At 38.7% G+C, this 24,652-nt stretch overlaps 1 protein-coding gene and 1 pseudogene across 1 annotated transcript in view; one reads left to right on the top strand and one right to left on the bottom strand.

The window, feature by feature from the left end:
- The window catches only part of ago2 (argonaute RISC catalytic component 2), an 89,460-nt gene that overhangs the window by 45,812 nt on the left and 18,996 nt on the right, over positions 1 to 24,652 (bottom strand). Inside the window, exons 2-5 of the mRNA XM_072569896.1 lie at positions 11,649 to 11,838; positions 8,521 to 8,641; positions 3,928 to 4,109; positions 168 to 304 (exon numbers count right to left, since the gene is read on the bottom strand). Of these exons, the coding sequence (XP_072425997.1) occupies positions 168 to 304; positions 3,928 to 4,109; positions 8,521 to 8,641; positions 11,649 to 11,838 (630 nt within the window). The remainder of the gene's footprint in view (positions 1 to 167; positions 305 to 3,927; positions 4,110 to 8,520; positions 8,642 to 11,648; positions 11,839 to 24,652) is intronic.
- LOC140477539 (U6atac minor spliceosomal RNA) lies at positions 8,813 to 8,886 on the top strand (annotated as a pseudogene).

Genomic DNA, 24,652 nt, shown 5'->3' on the forward strand with positions numbered 1-24,652 from the left:
CATTTACTAGAATTCTCAAACATGTAGCACTAAACTCATTAATCGATGTAATTAAATAACCAAACACATAACACAAGCACCTCAAAATTAGATCAAATGAAAGCAGTAAGAATTCTATCTGAAAAACAAGAATAAATTAGTTCAATACATTAAACTCTGAAACCTACCATCAATATTAAGCATCATTTTCCACAATGAAGGTCTGACTGACTGATGAAATCCAAACCACACTTCCCTGCCCCCTCCCAAGGGATTAGAGCACCCCTCAGATGGTGTAAAAAATGAACGGCCTACAGGAGTGTACCTGCAAAGAAAACAGAATGTACTTTACTTAAAGAGTACAATCACTAATTAATTGATTGCCATGACATTAAAATTCCCACTACGACAACTAACTGAAAAGCAGGAACAACGTTTTCATTTCTCTGCCTGGCAACGGGAGCCCAATTGCCAAGGCGCTGAATTTTCCCCTCACTGCCCACCCACCCATTTCCAAACCCTCACAGGAAAGTCAGTCATGAGCCAAGTCAATTGACTTTAAAAATAGTTGCCTGCAGCATTAATATGTGGAGGCAACCTTTACAAGGCAAAATGTAGGCATCTATCCCGCAGTAATGGTGTTCCACCCAACAGCTGTTAGCCAATCAACAAGTAGCTCTAATAATATCACAACTCAGTAGTGGGCATTGTTGGAATTACGATCAGATCTAAGAATTAAAATGCAAGACACAGGGAGAGGTCATAAGCATTAGGAGAGGCAGGGTTTCAGATTTTGAAAGCTAGAGGGGAGGTATGATTTTAGGGCAAGTGGTTCTGGCAGAAGCAGAGTTTACAAACTTGCTGAATGCCTTACCCACCACTATTATGCACACAGTTTTGGGGTAAGCAGGAAGGCAGTGGGCTAGCAACCATGGAGTTTCAATCATCCCTGCACACCAAGCAAAAAAAAAAGCGATCCAGAACATTGGGTGGCACAGTGATCAGCACTGCTGCCTCACAGCGTCAGAGACCAGGGTTCAATTCCCACCTCAGGCGACTGACTGTGTGGAGTTTGCACATTCTCCCCGTGTATGCGTGGGTTTCCTCCAGGTGCTCCGGTTTCCTCCCACAGTCCAAAAATGCGCAGGTTAGGTGAATTGGCCATGCTAAATTGCCCATAGTGTTAGGTGAAGGGGTAAATGTAGGGGAATGGGTCTGGGCGGGTTGCGCTTCGGCAGGTCGGTGTGGACTTGTTGGGCCGAAGGGCCTGTTTCCACACTGTAAATAACCTAATCTAATCTAATTTCCTTCTTAGGTTCAGCTGGTAGCATTTTCTATCTCAGAACCAGCAGAGTCTGAGTTCAAATTCCAGTCCAGGACTGGAACACCAAAATCAAGGCTGGCAGCTAAATGAATTACTGGGGGTAAGTGCAGCATCTTCCATTGACAGCGATTTGCTAAGTAATGTTAATCAGTGGGTGCATGAGACGTTACAGGTAAACATAAAATGTCTCAAGATTACAAAGCTAGATCCCCGATGTACTAGCCATTAAACTTAAACAAAGACTTAGGAAGGCTAAAAGGGGCTATCCTTAGCAAACAAGATGAATGAAAATCCCAAGGCATCTTATATGGATATAAGGAACAAGAGGGTAGCTAGGGAAAGGGTAGGTCCACTCAAGGAAGAAAAAAGGGAATTTATGTGTGGAACTTGAGGAAAGAGATGAAATGCTTAACAAAGGTATTCACAAAGGTGAAGGATTGAGATTAGATGTTTCCCATAGCTGTTAAGTCCATAACTAAGGGATAAGGGAAAGGTCATTTAAAACTGAGATAAGGAGGAATTTCTTTACTCAGGATAATAACATTTTGGAAATCTCTATCCTAGAAAACTGTGAAAACTTAATCTTTGAGTATGTTTACAATAGAAATTGATAGATGCCTGGATACTAATGTCTTCAATAGATATGGTAAAAGTTGAGGTAGATAATCATATGTGACCTAATTGAATGATGGTGTAGACTCATGCAGCTGAAAGGCTCACTTCTACTCGTGTAAGTTCACATAGTAATAAGTATCTGATCCCTGTGTCCCTACAACTCTAGTTTCTACTTCCCAAGTTCACTGGTGTGCTGTAATATAATAAACAGAAAATATGTCAGGGTATTAAAAACAAACTACGACTTCTGAGGAGCTGTTTTGTGAAACTTCTGAGCATACACTCTCCGTTCACCACCTCCACCTTTAGCTTCAATGTACACTATAAATCTAAACACCAGCAACGACTGAAGATTGGAACTGACTGCGGACAAACAGGAAGTTAAGGAAAGCTGAGCAGGAAACAAGTGATGCAGACCCTAAAAAACAACAGCAGGACTGATCCAACAGGTTCACTCACCTCATTGAGCTACACTATGACCAACAGCATTGAGTACTGGATACCCTTCCCTGACAAACTTACTTATGGGTCCTACGTTTCTTCCTCGACACATGTACCATAGCTACAAACACATACAATGACAAGTATACTCAAAATATTTAACTTTTTGGGTTATCCAAATGTCAGAGTTTAACAAATAATAACTTAATGAAGTGGGTAACTAGTGAAAATAATGAAGGAAGAAGTAGGAGTGAGAATTAACCAGGGATACATAAATGTTAACCACAATAACAATTCAAGGAAATTTAATTTGCAGAAGATGCCAAGGTAGAATGGCTTGGGGGTGCAGGACGCAGCCAAGTTCCTACAAAGGAACTTGGGCTCGGACTAAGGACAAATGCAAGATACAGCATGTTAAAGTTAAGAATAATCAATCATTTTAGTATATGAATGCCAAGATATGCCTGAAGGTAGTTTCATCAGGAATTAGTATTTAGAAATATGGTCTCAAAGTAAGCTGTGCATAGCCAACCTGTCCTTAAAGCTGATTTTCAGAAGTGACAAACGTCTAGAAGGCCTTTGCCAAGTTCTGATGCATTCCTTCAGGAACTAGTCAGTGAGTAATCAAGGGCAACTAGCTGGGTCAAGGAAGGTTAGAATAATTCTGAATATATCAATAGCTACTGTGGGAGATAGCAAAGACCAAGAGTATGCCATATGCACTAAATACCACCCTTTTCAGGACAATTATTCGTTGACCTTGATCAATTATCTCTATTTGAAGGAAAGCTACTGGCACTAATTGACCTGTCACTCACCAGTGTGGGGTGGCTACAATCATAAAATCCACTGACTGCATCATGTCATGGTCACACCACACCTGAAGTATAATTAGTCACAAACACAATGGGAGGCTTACACACATCCTACAAGAAATGTAGAGTGTATCACAAGGTTGATCCTTGCTGCAAGAGCAAAGGATGATAAGGAATGAGTTGATCAAGTTGGCAAAGAGGCATGCATCATCGAGAACCTCAGAATAGCAGAAAAACAACCCAAAACATGGAACCCCCTGGTATTTTTAAAAGAAGGAAAACTGGTGTTGTTGAAAATCTGGGACAGATATCAGGAAGTATTACTTTATGTCGAATGGGATCAATTGCTGGAATAGATATTCAAGAAAGATGAGAACCCAGAGACAATCCAGATTCTCAAAGCTGAAGTCAATGGCAGATGGAATATCTAATTTCCATATGAGGTCTAAATTGAGTGACTGCAAACATATGGTTAAATGCTATATAACAGAATTCGTGAAATTCCCAGGCAGTGGTGAACAAGTGAAACTAATTTTCTTTAGTCAGTAATCCTTGAAAGAACCATAATTACTTGTTAAAGTTGGTAATAGAACATTAAGAAAGAGATTCGTTTGTGGAATGATGCACCAGTAAGATACATCATTCGTGATTTTGTAACAGAGATACTGGTTTCCTTTTACTACACATCCAAAAAGTCACATGCAAAGTTTATCTACTAAATGCCACATTTAGTCACTAGATGGCTCTTCTCACCTCATGGAGGGCAGATGTCTCATCACTACATCTAGTGCTTGAATAGATTCAAAAGGAATAGCTGGGAGACGACCTGAAAGTGCATCATGCAGGGCTTGGAGACTGACACATGCCACCCACTTTATCACCACCTTAAAGATTCTGTCCTTTCCTTCCCCTGGCAGAGTTACCTCTAGCTCCACCTAAGTAAAAGAAAAAAAATCAAATGCTGAACATGGATGAACAAGACAATAAAAACTGCAACAAATCTAGGAGCAAAAATACCTATTCATTAGGAACATAACCAGAACCCATATTAAAATTGATTACTGCTGTTATTATTTTAAGTAGCAAGTACTGAGGTTATAATAAAAACAAATTATGATTAATAATTTTCAGTAGATTAGTCACAATTGGAATTGAAGGGAGTCCAACTTTGCACTTAATTCATTGTATTTTGTATCAAAACTTGATTAACAAACTTTCACTTATTCAGGCAAATGATTAATGCAATATATCAGTCATATTAATCATGCTAAGCTACTTATAAAAATGTATTTAATAGGATTAAAAGGATAGTGCAATGGGCATTTTCTTTTGTTTATTTACTTAAGGCATGTCAGTTCGCTGAATGGGCGAGAACTCATTTCCAGTTTCTACTTGCCCTCAAGGAGGCAATGGTCAGTCTTCTGGAACTGCTCCAGTCCATACAAACAAAATTCAGCTAGCTGCTACTTGCTGGTGTGTTGGGAAACAAGAGCACAAATTTATTGGGCAAGTGAGGAGCAGATGGGGTTATTTTATTTTAACTTGGTGTTGTGCTAACTTGAACTGTAAAGCCTGAGTACACAGAGTGTAGAGAAAGTAGATTAAATAACTTTCCAAAGGAATTTCTAATTAGTTGATACTGTGTGTTTAACATAATAGATCACCACGAGGCACATCATTGGAATTTTTAAAATCTAGACCAAGGCTCATATGTAGTGATCAAAGATTCCAGTTTTGCTTGGTGCTCTGGATTTTCATTAAACTTTGTGGAGTCTGGAAAATTTCCTCAAAATATTTGAAACACCACTAAGTTTTTTGAGCTTTCACATTTATTTTTAAAGTGAAATGAGATCTAATTGAATTTAGGTTTGAACACATAAACTTGATTCTGGGCCTTGCCCTATAGTCAATGCAACATGCTGCCCTGTCCTACAGCATGAAGCTGCATTTCTGGATAACGTGTAACAATCACTTCAGGATGAGCAGGCAGAAAATGGGCAGCAGGTAGACGTGGTTTGATTTGTTTATATCCACAGCACATAGCTTCTCAGGTCTTGTTGAGGGATCAACTTTGAAAAGAAGGGCACCAAAGTATGGTCACTACTTATTTCAGTATTATGCTGATAAAAGCAGAGAAAGTGCTACACACGAACAGTATTAGCCCACTTTCACTCTGAAAGGCTGATCAGCCCATTTAGAAGAGGATGTTAAGTCAGGTCACCAAAAGTCTGGTAGATGCACAGTTTAATAACTTCTTTAAAGCGAGTAAGCAGAGGTAGAGAAAGGGACAGATTTAGGGATGTGTTAAGACTGCATGGTTTTTACATATTGTTTATGTTTTAAACTATCCTGTTTAATTCAAGGTAAAACAGAATAATACGTATTCTGCACAGTAGGAAATACAAATGCTTTTGTAAACAGATGTTTTGGCAGGAAAAACGGAAGCTCATTCCTCCCAAACTGAAGAGATGGGACCTGCAGAAAGTTAAGGGTATGGAAAATTTATCCCCACATGGTCTTGAAAAGGAACCGTCAGAATGTGCTACCAGAAATCGATTGGATAATTCTGAGAAAATGGAGGGAACAGACATCTAAAGTTACACCTTCACAAGGGAGATGAAAGCCCATTCAAATTTGGAAGCAGATTTGGACTAGCTCCTACAGTCTACAACACATGAGATGTAAAAGCATAACTGTTATGTAAGGCTTTCAATCATGTTTACATGTTTAAGGAGGGCTACCTTTTCTGTATTGTGGTATTAACTGCCTATGATGCAATGTTTAGTTGATACTGATTGAGTCTGCTTTCTTACTTTACAAGTTTAACAAAGGGAAATCCTTCGATGTGATCCTGTAGTTGGTCACTGGGTATTGTAGACTGAAGGCACAGCCACCAATAGCGAAATAATTAAAACTGGAGATGTTTAAGAAGCTAGAATTAGACAAGTACAGATGTTGGAGAGCAGATTACAGGGATGGAGGGGGACAATGTCATGGAGGGATCTGAAAACAAGGATGGAAATTTTATAGCAACTGAAAATTAAAAAAAGATGCTTTCCCCAGCAATATGGATTGAAGGCCAAAATGCAGGGGATAGCCCAGAAATCCTATCTTTTCAGCTATCATGCTGCTATTCATGAGAGTTTCTTGTTACCATGTTACAATTCAAACTTAAACTCTGCAATACTTCAAGTATATATAAAAGATCAACGTAAATGTAAGCATCTACTTTTGATAGATTGCAAAATGGGACAGAATGCTGGAGAAACTCAGGTCTGGCAACATCTGTGGAGACAGAAACAGAGTTAACATTTCGAATGTTATGTAACTCCTTCAGAATTCCTGAAGAGTCATACTGGATTCAAAATGTTCACTGTTTTTCTCTCTACACATGCTGCAAGACCTATGTTTCTTGAGTATTCTGCTTTTGTTTCAGATTTTCAGCACTAACAGTATTTTGCTTTTTTAGATTAGATTAGATTCCCTACTATGTGGAAACAAGCCCTTCAGTCAAACCAGTCCACACCGACCCTTCAAAGAGTAACCCACCCAGACCCATTTTCCTCTTAATAATGCACCTAACACTATGGACAATTTTAGCATGACCAATTCACCTGACCTGCACAACTTTTGATTGCGGGAGGAAACTGGAGCACCCAGAGGAAACCCACACAGACACAGGGAGAATGTGCAAACTCCACACAGTCACCCAAGGCTGGAATCGAACCTGGGACCCTGGTGCTGTGAGGCAGCAGTGCTAACCACTGAGCCACCACGCTGCCCACTGTTTAAGGTTAAAAGTGGGAAGCTGGCCAGAAATCCTTGGCTCCATTTCAAATCCCACAGAGACTTATGCACAAATATTTCTGTTGGCTTTACGACTAGCAATCATGATTTCAGCTGCCTACACCTCATGCTTTAGAGTTCCCTCAATCCTTTCTATTTCTCTCTCACTCACTCTTCACCCTCTTAAGACACCACAACCCCTATCTTTAACCAAGTCCACATGTTTTAATATTCCATGTGATTGCTATGTTATTTCAGAGACACTCCTGTCAAGAACCTTGAGATGTTTGACTATATCAAAAGGTGCTGTATAAAAGCAATTAGTTTCAGTACAGCCACTGAGCGACAACTGGCACTTAAAATTCTCAATACCTTCCCCTTGTATCAAAATCGGTATAAAGACTGATTTTAAAAAAATAAATTCAGACTTATAGTTGATAGCTGAACTGATGACATGATTTCATATTTTAAGATGCTTGCTGTGACAGGCTAAACACATTATCGACTAAGTACTACTTTTGTTGAAAATTCAATACTTTAACGTCCAGAATAGCATTAATAACACAATCAAAATAACTATTAGAATTACATGCTGCTGTCCTCTAAGTTTACATTCAATTTACGCAGAAGCAATCCAAACTGAAGCTTGGCTCTAACAGTCTGCTTCCCATCTTTTCTTTTCCCAGGTTGGAAACTTAACTCCAGAACGGTCTTTCATTGGCAAAATCTCCAGGCAAAGTTGCACATCGAACTAAAGCTAAGCAAATCATTCAACTTCATTCTAACATAAATTTTGTCTTTCCAACCTGAGTGTGAGCTCACACACATATTCCTACAAGGTCATACTGCATGTATTTTCTTACTCTCACCACCAGATGTTGGCAGGCAAACCTTGTCTGAAAGCTGAAGGATATCTTAGAAATCCTTCCCCTCTCAGCATCATATTGAATTGCAGCCTAAGTAATATGACCATTGTCTCCAGTTGAAATTCTGATTAGTTACCCTTCAGACCCCAACTCTCTCTCATCTTAGAAGTATTGGTTGGAGGAGCAAACTCAAGGACCAAATGGCTTATTCCTAATTCATATTTTTGTATTACGACCTTGTACCTTCTTCCCAATGAAACATCTACGGTCCATACATTTTGTAACAATAAACCACCAGGCTTGCTGACAAGGCAGACTTCAAAACAAGTTACATTCCCCCTTTCATTTCATCTTAAAGACTTCTCCAAAATATGACAATTTATAAATCTCAATTGTAGCAGCTGATAATCTAATAGAAGAAACACTAAAATCTGTACAAGGTAATAAGTTACCTCAGCTCCTAGTAGCAATCACCTCCCTCCCCTCTAACAATGGTGGTACACAATTTTCACGCAATATTGTTCAAATTTAGAGGATATGGAACTTTTTGAATAGAAACCACCAATGTTTATATTTTGGAACTATGACAATAGAAAAGCAACACTAACTTTTCCCACAATTGTACATATTAAATGCAATGTTCGGGCTGACCTAATTAATTCAACTGTTAATTACATGAAATAACCCTACTCACCCTGTCTCGCCCTATTGGAAGAGGCATCGCTGTATAGAGATTCTTCCTTCCATCAAACACTGGCTTCCGATCACCAAAGATCTGATTTTTAAAATGCTGAACCATGTGTTCAACAATTTCTCTAAAAAACAAAATAATTATTTCATTTCACAGCTGACTGGATAAAGACATTACTTATCCATGCATTCAAAATGATACTTTTCAAGCTGTTTCAATTTACTTCTACTGTAAAAGCTTAATTAAAATGTCTTCCCAGTCAGTGTATTTTTTAAAATTCACTGAAATGCACTTGGTGTTGTATGACAGGTCAGCATTCTCGTTGATAAGGATGGAAGGGGTCCTAGTGGCCTTATAAAAGGATCTTCTTGAAGCACAGTGGTAGCATCTCTACCCTGAATAGTTCAAGTCCCATTGGCTCCAGAGGTGTGTAATAACATCGCTGCATAAGTTGATTAGAAAAAGAGATTTATGCGTTTTTCAGAATCATGTATAACGTATAATTCCATATTGTATATACATCACAAAACAACTTTACACAACAAATTACTATTGAAAAGTAATGACCCATCAAGCTAAACAATGGCTTAATCATAGGTACCTAGATTTAAGTTTTGTTTCCATCTGTTCATAATATTGAAAAAACAAATTCCAGCTTAGAGGTCCCATTATTTGATCAAGTTCCTTGAAAGTGGAGTCGCAGGTAGATTAGATAGTGAAGAAGACAGTTTGTACACTTTCCTTTATTGATTAAAGCACTGAGTATAGGAGTTCCGAAGTCAGGTTGCAGCTAGACAGGACATTGGTTAGGCCACTTTTGTGTAGAATTCTGGTCTCCCTCCTATAGGAAGGATGTGGTGAATCTTGAAAGGTTTCAGACAAGATTTAGAAGGATGTTGCCAGGGTTGGAGGGTTTGAGCTTTAGGGAGACACTGAATAGGCTTGGGCTGTTTTCGCTGGAGCGTCAGAGGCTGAGGGGGTGACCTTATAGAGGTTTGTAAAATCATGAGGCATGGATAGCATAAACAGACAAAGTCTTTTCCCTGGAGTGGGGAAGTCCTGAACTAGAGGGCATAGGTTTAGGGTGAGACGGGAAAGATATAAAGGAGACCTAAGGGGCAGAGGATGGTGCATGTACGGAATGAGAAGCCAGAGAAAGTGGAGGAGGCTGGTACAATTACAGCATTTAAAAGGCATCTGGATGGGTATGTGAATAGGGAGGGTTCAGAGGGATATGGGCCAAAGTGCTGACAAATGGGACTAGATTAGGTTAGGATATCTGGTTGGCATGAACGAGTTGGACCGTAGGGTCTGTTTCCGTGCTGTATACCTCTATGACTCTGACCAGACCGTAATTTATGGAAGCCATACAGCTCCAGACTTGCCTGCCACTATGCTAAGCAGCACCAAGCCCATACTTGTACCATTTTTCTCTTTCTTTACTCACAATGTGGTTAATACCCACGCAAACACACTCATCCCATTTGCAAGTTTCCATCATGCAAGGTGATGTTAATCTTAAAATAAGCATTATTCTGGTCATTACTTTTACACTGCTATCCCTTTTATGCAAACTAATCCACTGCCACTTGAGTTATTGCACCTGAGTAACCAACTATTCCTTTTTTTTAAAAAGGGACTCAAGTGTCCTATAATTTCGCTCACTGAACCACATCTCATTATTTGGGATTAATTCCAGTTATTTGTGTAACTGTACTCCCACCCAGCTGCAAGATGGCATTGGCTTGTAGCCCCTGGACTACCATGGCTGCCATCTTTATAGGGAGTAATGTACAGCACAGTGCATTTTACTGTGAAGATGCTTCATTAATATTTCTTGAAACAATTCATGCTTAAAAGAGTTGTGAATCATTCACTTAAAAATAACTTAAGGAGTCACTTTAAAAAAAACCTTTTGAAAAAGATACATCTTACAAGTCAGGTTTAATGTAATTGCTCAGATTTGTATATTGGAAATCACATGTCTGGGTTTCTCCTTGTCAGAGGTTAAACTTTGTCCAAATTCATTTGAACTTCAGATAGGCTAGTCTGCTGGCAAAGAAGCTACCCAGTTCATCATTTGCCTTTCTGAGAAAACCCTTATGAAACATTCAGTTTGCTAATAGAAATGCCTGATCCAGCTTTTCTCTTGAAAAGCCTCTGAAGTCTCTGAACAAACTGCAGTGGCAAAGATCCAAGTGACAACTATTTGTGTTAGTGACACCTGCCTGTGCGCCAGGATGCCAACTAAAAGTCACTTGAACATCTCTTACCTTTTCCTTTTTTCTTCAAAAATTAATTATTGGCCAAAGTGCTTTTTTATTTCCAAAGATCTCTGCAGACTTTTTTTTAAAATGGTGTGTACACTTGTATGCCTGTGGGATTTATTTAGAAGGATAAATATATATATACCTTCATGTTTCAAACTGTGTCAATCTTCTTTGATTAAAAAAAAGTCAATAATTTTGTTGTTTATTAAAGAAACCTGATTGAAGAATATTATCCTAAACTTAACACTGATAAAACACAGTTGAACAAAACATTTAAATTAATGATGTGACCAGTGGAGTAATGAAACTAAAAAGGAAGCATGAACTGCTCCAATCTCTATGCAGACAACTTGGACAAAGAAGTTTCAGTGAGCCTTCCCTGTACAGAGAGTATGGAGAACTTGACTGAAATCAAAATAGGTATATGAAATAATTTTGCAAACTAACTTTCATATTTATAAGAGGTACTGCACTATTGCAATTGAGAGCAGCAACTGAATCTTACTTTAATACCCTTATCCCATTGACAAACTCCATTCTCAGTCACAAGCGCCTCATCCCACTCCCATGGAGATGAGCAGCACCACTACTCAGTCAAAATCTACTTTATTTCAAAGAGTTGGTCACACTGCAGATATTGACTTCATACATCACATTTCTTTTATTCCTGGTGGTAAGAACTGAAACAAATTTTAATTTCAACTGGTGAACAGACTATATCTGTGGAGAATCCAATCAGAAATCTTTTAATACTAAAATGGAGCTATTGACAGTTGTGTGAAACATTTGAAGGACCATTTCAGAGAAACTGTATTAAGACATAAGTGCCTTTACAAAAGGAAACTAATTGTTTCACATTACCTGTTTACTCTTCTTGGGCATTTGTCTGGTTTTATGTCTATATCATAATGGTAGATTTCAATTTTTGGAATGTCCACTTCAAAGAAGTTGGCCTGTAACTTGATTGGTCGACCCATAGTACCAAAATCAGGTCTCACAGGTGGTTTGAAAGTTGACAACGTCTGCACAGGTGGTGTTGGGGAAGGTAGATCTAGAAGATAAAAGTATTTGTAGTAGAGTTAAAAATAGATTGAGCACAAAACTGTAATGATAGTCATCATAAGCTTGCTGGCATCTATAACAAGATAAACAAAACTTGAATAATTCTTATCAAATCAATAATTCAAAGCTAAGCAGAAAATAATACTCATTTAGCCCACTTATGCTTGTGCCAGCATTTCATAAGAACCATCAAGTATCTCATTCCACTGCTCTTTCCCAACAGCCTCGCAAATTTGTCTTTTCAAGTATATATCCATTAAACTATAAAAATTTACTAGTGAATCAGCTTCTAAGCAGTGCATCCTAATCATAAATCTGTGTAAAAAAACATCAATCTCCTAGTGCTGATGTCAATTATTGAATATCTACACTTTGACAACAAGACCATAAAATATAGAAATAGAAGTAGGTCATTCAGTCCATCAAGACTGCTCCATGGTTCAAGGAGATCATGACTCATCAGTCAATCCTCAAACCACTTTCATGTCTACTGATTAAACATATGTCTCAGCCTCGATTAGAGTCTCCACAGCCCTCTGTGATAAAGAATTTCACAGATTCACCCCCTTCACCCTCCTCATCTCTGCCCTAACTAGGCAACCCCTTAATCAGACTGTGTGTTTTGGTCCTAGACTGTCCCAAGGGGAAACAACCTCTCTTACACCAAATAAGCTTATATATTTCAATAAAAGTTTACATCAGTCTTCTAAGCTCCAATGGTACAGGCCCAGCATGGTCATCCTCTCCTCATAAAAAAATTCCACCATACCCAGAATCAATCCACTGAACCTTCTGCAAAATCCCTCAAAATGCCAATCTGACTTTCCTTAGATAAAGATAACCAAAACTGTTCACAATATTGTAGATGAAGTCAACTAGGACATTTTATAGTTTTAGAAAGATGTCCTTATTTTTTATAAAACAAAGAACTGCAGATGTTGGAGATCTGAAACAAAAACAAAACAAAGCAGGTCTGGCACCATCATTAGAAAGTAGTTTCTAAGCAAGTCTGATGGTATTTGTAGAAAGGGAAACAGACTTAACAAAATGATAAAGTGATAAAGGGTCACTGGGCTCAGAACATTAACTCTCTTCCTCTTTCTATTGGTGCTGCTAGACCTGTGTAATTTTATTAGATTAGATTGGATTCCCTACAGTGTGGAAACTGGCCCTTCAGCCCAATACATCCACAACGACCCTCCGAAGAGTAACTCCCACTCAGATCCATTCCCCTACCCTATATTTACCTCTGAATAACACACCTAACACTATGGGCAATTTAGCATAGTCAATTCAACTGACTTGCACATCTTTGGATTGTGGGATGAAACCGGAGCACCCAGAGAAAACCTACACAGACACGGGGAGAATGTGCAAACTCCACGCAGACAGTCGCCGGAGGCTGGAATTGAATCTGGGTGCCAACCACTGAGCCACTGTGCCGCCGCAATAAAAAAATCAAATTGCTGGAAAAGCTCAGCAAGTCTGGCATCTGTGGAGAGAAATCAGAGTTAACTTTTCAGGTTGAGTGACCCTTTTCTGAGGAAGGGCTACAACGCAAAACGTTGACACTAATTTCTCTCTATAGATGCTGCCAGACCCGCTGAGCTTTTCCAGAAATTTCTATTTATGTTTCGGATTTATAGCACCTGCAGTTCTTTCAGTTTCTATTTAGTTACTCCAGCATGGTTTCTGTTCCTTTTTTTAAGCAGTCTTTTCCCCTTCAAATAAAGACCAACAGTCCATTTCTTTCCCTGTTACCTGCTGAACTTGTATGTTACCTTTTTGAGATTTACATAAAGGATCCCAACAAGCTCTTCTATTCTTCCTGCCAAAGTGCATAATCTCACATTTTCGCACATTATATTCCACCTGCAAAGTTTTTGCTCACTTGCTTAATCTGTCTATATACCTCTAAATTCTTTGCATCATCCTCATCACTTACCTTCCCACCTATTTTGTGTCATCCTTAATAGTGCATTTACAATCCTCATCCAAATCATAAATATATGTTATAAATAATTGTGGAACACTAATTCCTGTGGCACTCTACTGGCAACAGGTTACCATTCTGAAAATACCTCCTTTATCCTAACTCTGTGTTCTATTAGATAGTCAATCCTCTATTCTTTCAAATATAGCTCTCCACACAATCCAGGGTCTCTTAGCCTTACTTGTAGTGAATGCCTTTTGGAGATCCAAATATATTACATCTACTGGCTTGTCAACCTATCCTGCTACTTCCTCAAAGAATTTAACAAATTTGTCAGGCATTTCTCTTTCACCAAGTGTTGCTGACTCTACTTAATTATATTATGTCTTTCTAAATGTTCTGATATTACATCTTCTCTAACTGCTGACTGGTCTTTTTCTTAAAAAACTGTCTCCTTGTCTTATTGAATAAGGATTTCAAGATGTAAGGAAACAAAGAAAACCAGCATCAATCTGCCAGTTAGCATAACATCTGATATTAGGGAAGCGTTATTAGAAAGGACGTAATAGCAACTCTCCTGCCAGTGAAAACAGTTTCTCATTTACTCAAAATCTCTCACATGAAAATTAACATTTGATATTTAAAACTGTTAGCTGCTCCAAGGAATATATATCTAGCTTCTGTCTACATATTGGAAGTCTCTCATTTCTAGCATTCTTCTTGTAAATCTTGTCTACAGGAACCTGAAATCCTTAAAACAGAGTGCACATAACTGAGCATAACACTCCAGTTGCAACCTAATGAGTGTTTTCATCAATGTTTTGCATCCCACGTCGCAATTTAAAAATCACAAATCTCATATATTCTACTGCCTTCACCAATTTGCTTTTCTGTAGTCTTCAAGGATTTGTAATTATAAACTCTTAGGAGTTTTAGGACTACACAAACATCCTAAAACTAAATTATTTTAACTTTATTTCTCAGGAAACCAACTAATAATCATATCATGAGCCTTAATACAGTACTAAAATTATACTACTTCTGTAATTCTAACTGATCACCTATGGGTGATTTTACCAATACCAACCTACATACAGTATTCCCTGTCAAAGGATCTGGCAAATGCAGATAGAATAATATGTCTCAACTGCTTTGAGATGCTTGTTGTATGTATCCACGGATCCGAAGAACACAGGAGAACAGGGATTACTATTGCCTGGAAAGCCATGACTTTGAGATCCTATTCCTCGCTTGACTGAAGGTTAACTGGCACACTGCATGTGGAAAATTCATCAGCTGGTAGCCTTTGATGAGAAGATGAGAATGAAAAGATGGTCCACGCTTTTTAGCATATTGCACACACTGTCAATTTTCTTGCAGGTTTCAGAGGAATAGTTTGCGATGGCCCAGAGCTCAGTAAGTGGACATAATGATATCATCTGCACACTGATGCTCAACAACAGAGGTTGGACTTCAGTTTTGGATTAAAGGTAGGGTTGTTTGAGCACTTTTCCATCTATTATGTAGATGATGTCTATCTGTGGCTATTTTGCTGAAGATGATATGCAATAATGTAATGAGAAAGGATGGAGAATAGGGTTTGTACAAAGGCACAGCCTTGTCTGAATTTAGTTTTCACTGGGGCCAGACTGTGGTGGTTCTGTTGGTGAGGATCACAGCTTATACATCATTGTCAAGTAGGCGGAGAATGGTGCCCAAATTTATATTCCATAAGTCTACATGGCAGGCAGAAATAAAGATTTCGGAGGTGTTCAAAAAGGCAACACATAGCAGTTAGTGGTATTCCTTGCATTTTTTAAAAATTTTCATTATTGGGTAAGACAGTATAACAACAAATGCAAGCCAATTTGTCCAGTATTAAACTGTTAATCACTCAACACCAGCTCCAGTGGGCAGAATGTGGGTCATTTGCCTGCTATCAGGCTCCCAAACCAACTGTTCTACTCAAAATTCAATCATAAGTGACTCTAAATAGGATGACAGAAATGATTTTTGGATGCCCTTAAAAGCAACAGTGTAGAAATCAACACGCCACTGATCAGTGGAAGCTCCTGACTTGGGACCGACAGATGTAGAGATTTTATTTGAGAAGGCACAAATACATTTTGAAACTTAGAATCATGCAGAGGCAAAGAGCGCACAAACCTCTCAAAGTATCACTGCACGTTACATAGAATCATAGGATACCTACAAGGTAGCGTTGCCCCCCATTTCCCCCTCCCCCCCTCAGACAAAGCAAAACGCTCAGAGACAGTAGTTTTACCTCCTCCATCTTCATTCTGGGCCCTGTAGGGAGAGAGAATGATCACCCATGGGCACAGGGACATTAGTTCTCGGTCTTCTCTCTCGAACAGCAGTTTCTTAATGACTTACATAGTCATTTTACAGGGAGGAACATCCAGATAAGGTAACATACATATTGATTGGGTGACATTACAATCAGCGAGTGTCAATAGCAAGGATTAAGTAATTTGGTGTTACACAATGAATGTTCTTAACCTTAACTGGCCTCACATAATGAATACATTTCACCTTGTTAACTTGACCTTACTTACTGAATGTTTCCAATATTGTTTCAAGGCTCTACATAAGGAATGCCTTTCCACTTTGTTAACCCATTACCCATGCCTCCAGCACCCCATTGTTAACTCTAAGTTCTTACCCGATCAGAGTCATGCTTAGCTGAACCCCTTGTTTCACAAAACTCAAAACTTAACACTTTCCCTACACACATTCTCAGTAGAAGCAGGCCATTCAGCCTATCGCATCCACACCAACCCACCGAAGAACAGCCAACCCCATTCCACCTCTCTACCTTATCCTTGTAACCCTGCATTTTTCATGGCTAATCCACCTAGTTTGCTCATACCTGGACACTACGGAGCAATGTAGCATGGCCAATCTACCTGCATATCTTTGGTCTGTGCGAGGAAGGCAGAGCACCTGGAGGAAACCCATGCAGACATGAGGAGAATGCACAAACTCCACAAATATAGTAGCCTAAGGGTGGAACAGAACCTGGGTCCCAGGTGCTATGAGACAGCAGTACTAACCACACCCACCATGCCACAGTAATGTCTGTAGCTTGCTATCGGATTCATCAGCCACCACAGAACCCACTAGTGTAGAAACCAAGGGAGTATCTATGAAGAAACAACATCTACTGACATGTGAATTGGGACTGGAACATGAAGAATTTAAAAGAAAAATAAAACCTGCAGTCTATGACAAGTTTTCTGCAGTTCAAGTGATTATGAAAATTAGAAGCTAAACATTGCACTTTCCTCAATTCTCATTTGAAAAACATCTAGAATTTAGTGATATAAATAATTTTCAAGACTTACCATTATTCCTGGCTAAAATCATAAAATCTGACTGCATCTTTTTGACCAAAAGTAATACCTACCCAGCTAATAAAAATGAAGAACGCTAGAACAGTATAGTGTAAAAAGCAAAAATACCCGTCTATGAATTGTATATCATGCAATGAGTGGGCCCCTACTGCAAATGGTGATTATCTACTTCAACAGTACTCTTCACTGGTCCTTATCTAACTTAAAAAGACATGCTCCTCCTAGCAAAGTCCTGCTTTGTATACAATGATAAACTAACAAGTCTAATCAAGGAAGTTAAGGAATCATAAAGTGCTGGAGAAACGAAGCAGGCCCAGCAGCATCTATTGATAGAAAAGCAGACTTAATGCTTCGAATTCAGTGACCCTTCAGAACTCACCAGTCTCAAAACATAAACTCTGCTTCTCTCTCCAAGCTGCCAGTCCTGCTTGTTTTTTTCCAGCACTTTCTCTTTTTGTTTCAGGTCTCCAATATTGCGGTTATTTGTTTTAAGCTAAGGGATTAAATTGGCGTTGTTACCAGGCACCACTGCATACAGCACAGTGTCTAGCCATTAAACTATTTATTTTCTTTCTTCTTTATCGCATGAATTATGCACAATGTTATTCATTTATATATAAAAAGAGGTGGCCAATTCCCATGTACAAACTTTGAATATTAACAGGGAGATGGTAGCCAATAGAAATCTAGAACATTCACTCTCTATGTGTTCCTTATAAGAAAAAGATTAATCTCTGATCAAACTTCCATTGTGGGATGGAAAAAGCAGAAGTAAATCAACAGCACAAACTAATACTGCAGAACTAACTACATCACTAGTTTAGTCTATCTGCAGAGCAGATTTCAAAAGTACTAAACAGCAATGGAAAAACAAATGCACAAGGTCAATCTTCCATGCACTAAGTAAAAGGAGTTATAGTCTTACCAGATCTTGGGTTGCTATAATAAAGAGAGAACTGGTGGTGGTTTAACCAGAGGGTCACCACACTTCAGGCAAGGGGAGATGAGAAGGACAGTCCACTCGTGGCAACCCCATTCTGTGTAAGAATTGAACCTATACAGTTGGTATTACTGTATAACACAAACCAGTTATCCAGCCAACTGAGCAACATGCACAAAGTACAATATTTCAAAGATGGGATCAGCAGTTTTTACAATTTTACCCAACTCCTTTGCACTACTGTAATTTCCACTGGTGCTTATATCATAGCATTACCAGAAATGTTTAACTTGAATGAGGCACCATGAATCAAACATGCAACATTGGTAAGTTCACAATTGCAAGCTAGAATACTTCATCAGTACTTCAATACAAAATAAAGTAGGGAATTATTTGCCAAGTACAATATTGCAAAATGGGAGGCATATGTATACTGAGGCGGAAACAATAAAGTTGTCATATTTTGTGTTTTTCAAGCAATTTTACATAAATACAAATTTACAGTAGAGACAAAAATTAGCTCAAAATTGTAATTCATAATGAAATTGGTGAAAGCTGGGAAAGAGAGTCATGAAATAAACTATCCAATCAGACTCAACATTCCATTACGTGACATTCCAGTGTGCAGGAAACTCTGCATCTTAATTCTATTGAAGTAATTAAGGAAAACAAATGAAACAACAGACGTTTAGGTCGGATATAAATAAAAGAATCCTTCCAAAACATGCTTTTACATATTTCAAAACAGTTTCTCAAAGTAAAAATAGGAATGTATGAAACAGACTGAAAATCCATTAAGTTACATAAAGGCAGTTTTCAAAACATTCTCAGTTAACATTCTTCAACTTTAAAATTAGTGATTTGAACTAATAAGTTGTACAGAAGTGCTTTTGGGATTTTATTATCTTCATTTCTTTTCTTTAATAAGTGGTTTTATGTTTAATAACAAGGAGGCAATGTAGTACTATTCAATTTTCTACATTTATTTAAACAATCATCTTTGTTCCAACGGTAGATACTGTGTCTGAGAGAAATAAAGCAAAAAAAAAGGGAAATGTATCATTCAGCATTGAAGGATCATTTTGCTGTATTTATAGCAGCTCTATTGGTTGCTTGCTGATTGTGTAGAGGCCAGCCTCTACACATATGTTAAAGTCCTAATTTAATCTACAGTAAAAATCAACTTGATGCAAGGATAGTGAGTGCTGATCCAAGCAATAGAAGAAGCAACTGTTGATGGGGACTCGTGCCACAGAAAATATTCACTGAACTGGTGGTGTGCTTTTTTAAATACTGATAATATTGTTTCCCAAGCTTGTCATGCCAAACCCAACTTGATAAGATACACACAGGCTGTTCTTGCTAGTTTGCAATCCAATTGTTCACCAAGTAGGTTAGGAAGTCACAACCAGGATCAATCTCATATTTTTGTACTACCAACTCCCAAGTATTTCCATCAGGGTCAATATGCGAATCAAGAATTGGAAATTTAATTTCTTTGGCCTCGCCCAGCCAACTATTGCGGCCCAACCATTGTCTTGGTGAACAACTGTAATTTTCCAAGCATTTGTATTAAAATATCCAGCGTAGTAAGGATGGTGGGTGAAAAGTGTGTGTGTGCATCATAAATGGAAAAAAATTCATGCTCAAAAATGGCAGAGCTCCCACTTATAGAGTCAGAGTAATACAGCACGGAAACTGATCCAACCAGTCCACCCCGAACATAATCCCAAGCTAAGCTAGCCCCATCTGCCTGCTCCTGGTCCATATCCCCCCCAAACCTTTCCTATTCATGCTTGTATCCAAATGTCTTTTAAAATGTTCTAAATGCACCCGCATTCACCATTTCCTCAGGAAGACTGTTCCACACACGAACCACCCTGCGTAAAAAAAATTGCTTCATGTCTTTTTATAAAATCTCTCTCCTCTCACCTTAAAAATGTGTCCCCTAGTCTTGAAATCCCCTATCCTGGGGAAAGACAACTACTAGTAACATCATCTGTACCTCTCATTATTTTACAAATTTCTATCAGGTCACCTCTCAACCCTCCTATGCTCCAATGAAAAAAGTCCCAGCCTTTTTTTTAAATAACACAAACCTGCCATACCTGGCAACATCCTGTTAAATCTCTTCTGAACCCTCTCCAGCATAATAATAACAACATCCTTCCTATAACTGAACCGGACCAGAATTGAGCACAATATTCCTTAAGAGGCCTCACCGATCTCAACTTGACTTTCCAACTCCTATACTCAAAGATCTGAGCGAAGGCAAGCATGCCAAATGCCTTCTTAACCTTTTGTCGGTATGTGATGCAAACTTCAAAGAATTATGTACTTGCAGCTCTAGGTTCCTCTGTTCTACAGCACTACTCAAGGCCCTGCAATACCTCACATTTATCCAGATTAAACCCCACTGCCATTTTTCAGCCCATTGACCCACTTGATCAATTCTTGTCAACAGCAATTACAATTCAGCACTGAGGCTTCATAACTTCATACAGATTCTAAAACCTATTATGGACCAGGCCAGGCCCCCTCAAAACATTTCAAGAAAGTAGTCCAGACTCTAAATTTGCTACTTGTTTGAAGCAGGTGTAGAGTGGATATTCCAGGAGAGATGCAGGTAGTCAAACCACTTAGATTTAAACAAAACAGAATTTATATTTACAAGATTACCAAATGAAACACAAACAAAAGAGTATACAGAAGAACTTAACCCATCCAAAAACCCAACAGATTATCCCAGTTTAATGATGCTGTTCCAAATACGTACAACATCCCCCCATAAACACCTCAAACAGTCTTACAGGAGAGGTGTCAGAGAGAGGGGTGGCAGCATGGAACACCCTCTTCCATGTAGCCGTTTCTTGGACCAGCAGCCTCAAACTGCTTGACTACTTTCAGCAAATAGCCAGACTTCCAAAAACGAAATCAAATTAGAGAAAAGCTAAGCTGGGAGAACTGGCCATTCCCCCTTCATCGTTTTTTTAAACTTGAAAGCCTTTTTGCATGAGGCAGTATCTGTTAGCTATAATCAAATTGGCACTAAAACTTATCCAAGGCAGACATTTCAGAATCGCTGCTTTTATGACCTCTCTGAAAAAAAAGGACAACATAACCTTGTTCAAGGAGTAACGCCATTAAAAGTCTAATTCACTAAATCAAACATTTTTGACCTCAATAGCACTGGTGAAAATAACCAGTTCAGCCTTTGCGTTAATGAAATCTCTTTACATCATGCAGCATTTCTTCGAAGTGGAAGAGGGGCAAAACCACACAATACATCTACCAGACCAAAGTTAGGAATTCATAAGACACGGTAGGCCAACATAAGATTACTAATTTATATTATAATATGCAAGATGTTTCTGTAATTATAACTGTTTGCTTAAACAATTTTGATAATCTCTGAAGTATGTTATACACAAAACTTTATAACTATGTCAGGCAGACAAATGGTTTTCAAAGACAATATCTAACTGCTATAGATTTTTGATTATAGTTGACATTTCAGACTTTTGTACAGCTAGTTGATCCTTCGATAATAGCAGGGGTTCATTTCAATTTTTCTGAACTATAGGTACTTATTTTTGGATGAATTATCAAATTCTGGTATCACATCAATATGTATACTATAAACTCTGGATTAATTGTGCTACTTTCCTAGAAAGACAAAAATTTGTTTGCCATTCCCACAGAACCAGTTTAGAAGTTTATAAAAGCAACTATAAATTTGATTTGCTCAGTCAGCGTCCATAGCAAAAATTAAGTTTCATGTTCCATCCAAGACCCAGTATGAAATGGTAAAGCAAACTCATGCAGTTAGAGCATAATGCAGAGCTAAGTCACAGTGGTCTATGAATCAGATATATTTAAATCATCCTGCTCAGAGATGTTCTGACACATCTTTGAAGCAGGTGGGACATTGAAACCAGGCCTTCTGGCTCAGAGGTAGGAACATTACCACTGCATCAGAAGACTCCAAGCCTTGTTAGATTACGAATTATCTAACTAGGCTACTGCATATCCAAAGTTAGCATGAGACAATGCAGTTTGCCGGTCAGAGCATAAACAATAGTCAAGCTTCAGATACAGGACAACAGCTCATAGTTGAAATAGAGTACAATTAATTATTTTGTGATGAAATCCATTTGCAGTGTTGTGACAATGCAATTTTCAAGATACATTCGTCTCCAAGGCTGCGACATTCGATTGTTTCAAAACATAAGCACTACCCAATTCAGCCCCGCAATAGGAGACAGGCTTATAATAAGATTTTGATTTTGTCACTCAGGACAACTCAGAGTTAGTGCAGAGGAGTTCAAGTACTATGGGCAGTGAAAGAGAATGTGAGAAAAAGACAGAAAGACATTCCACATTAGGATTGCTGTGCTGCTGGATTGGCACTTTAACTACAAAGATCCTATGTATGGGACGCACTGATGAATCAAATGTGGCTGCTGTAAGTGTTCTTGAAATAATCAGTATTTAAATGTTAGAATCAGGACTCAGTAGTCATCCTGGGGGAGCTGAGAAAGTAGGAGAAAATGCAAGGCACTCAAGAAGCCTGCGAGAATGGAGAATTTAGAACAGCTGAAGGAGAGTGGGAAATGAAAATCTTAAGCAGTGTTTGTTTATTGCAATGGAGGAAGATTGGAGCTCAAACTGCATTCACCAGCATTCAGAATAAAAGGAGGGATCGCGTTGAAACATATAAAATACTGACCGGCAACATTCAGCATACCAACGTGGATCACAACATTAACTTCCACTTCTGGAAGTCACTATCACTCAGATTTTGGAGGTCAATGCAGCCAGAAAAAGAAATAGAGAGAACGATACTTTCAGATTTGATGCAGGGATAGAATTTCCCCTCGCTGGGGAAATTCAGAACAGAAGTCATGGGGGTCTCAGGATATTAGGCCATTTTGGACTGTGATGAGGTGAAATTTTCCACTCAAAAGTGGTGAATGCTCCACTGCATCTGTGGGGTGAATTCACCGAATATATTTAAGAAAGAAACAGATTTTCACAAGATAAAGCTGTGTTTGAGGAGAGAGCAGGAGTAAGGCTTAGAAATCAAAGCATAAGCCATGATCATGTTGAATAGAGGGACAAGGTCTATGGGCTGAGTAGCCCACTTATGCTTCTGTTTTCAGCACCCCCATGTTTGTTTTTACAATCAAGCTTGGTGAGGCAACCACTTGATGAAGAGCTGAAGTTATACTGTAATAGGTACCAGAGTACAATTTTGGAGTCGAGGGGCTAATCGATCCAGTGAAGGAGACTGAACAACTCGAAACACAATAGTCATTGAAACAGTCCATAGTGGAGCAGCTTCTTAAAGTGTGCATGTGCACGCATGCACGATAGAGAGAGAGAGAGAGAGAGAGAGAGAGAGAGAGAGAGAGACGGAGAGAGAGAGAGACAGACAGACAGACACAAAGGGAAAAAAAGAGAGACAAGGGAAAAGAGAGGGCAAGAGACTGCAACAAAGAAAAGGAGAGAGTGTTTCACAGCTGGAGTTATAAAAGAGAAGAACTTTGATCCCTAGAATTTTAATGAGATTTCATAAACCAACCTTGGCATAAACACCTGGGTGAGTTGCTGAAACCTGTGCCATGTGTCTTCATTGCATTTGATGTGCACTATTTAAGTTATTTACCTGTAATTGCCACTAAATTTTGCAAGTTAGAAATAAGTTTACTTGCATTGTGGATTATTAAATCTGTAAAGTTTATTGTTACTTGTTCAAACCAGTGGAATATTATGGCTTTAATCTCTTAGCAAGTCATCTCAAACTCGCACTTTATTGCTTTAAAAAAAGAGAGAGAATTGTTAAATGTTTTACGAAGACACCATCAACAGAAAACTGCCACTTAAGTATCCATTCAATAGGATTCCTGAAGAAGGGCTTATGCCCGAAACGTCGATTCTCCTGTTCCTTGGATGCTGCCTGACCTGCTGCGCTTTTCCAGCAACACATTTTCAGTATCCATTCAATAGCCCAATTTCAAACACTCATATCAGAAAAATCACCAGAAATCACAAGATATTGTTGTTATAGAACTTGGATTGAATGTTAAAAATTTTATCTATCTTGTTTTCACTGAAACTGGTTGATGCTGACATGAGTTTCACAACCTCAAGGAGGTGGCAGAGGAAAGCAGATTCATTCTGAGAGCAGTCCTTAACACTGAAGATGCTGTTAGCAGCAATTTCCATGCATTCGGGGTTAGGGAAGAATGTCAGAGTCAAAAGCAGAAGATTGTAGAGATGTCAGAGAGGGAGACATCCTGTTAAAGACAGGAGTTCAAGGAAGCCAGGTTAAGTAACGAAAAAAAACAACTGCAGATGCTGGAACTCAAACTCAAACAGAAACTGCTGGAGAAGCTCAGCAATCTGGCAGTATCAGTTCTGATGACAGGTCATTGGACTTGGAAACATCAATTCTGCTTCTTTATCTACAGGTGATGCCAAACCTGATAAATTACTCTTGCACTTTCCGGCTGCATTTCAGGTGAAGGAGTGAGCAACAACTAAGCCTAGTCAG

Source organism: Chiloscyllium punctatum, chromosome 5, assembly GCF_047496795.1.
Source record: "Chiloscyllium punctatum isolate Juve2018m chromosome 5, sChiPun1.3, whole genome shotgun sequence".
Lineage (NCBI taxonomy): Eukaryota > Metazoa > Chordata > Chondrichthyes > Orectolobiformes > Hemiscylliidae > Chiloscyllium > Chiloscyllium punctatum.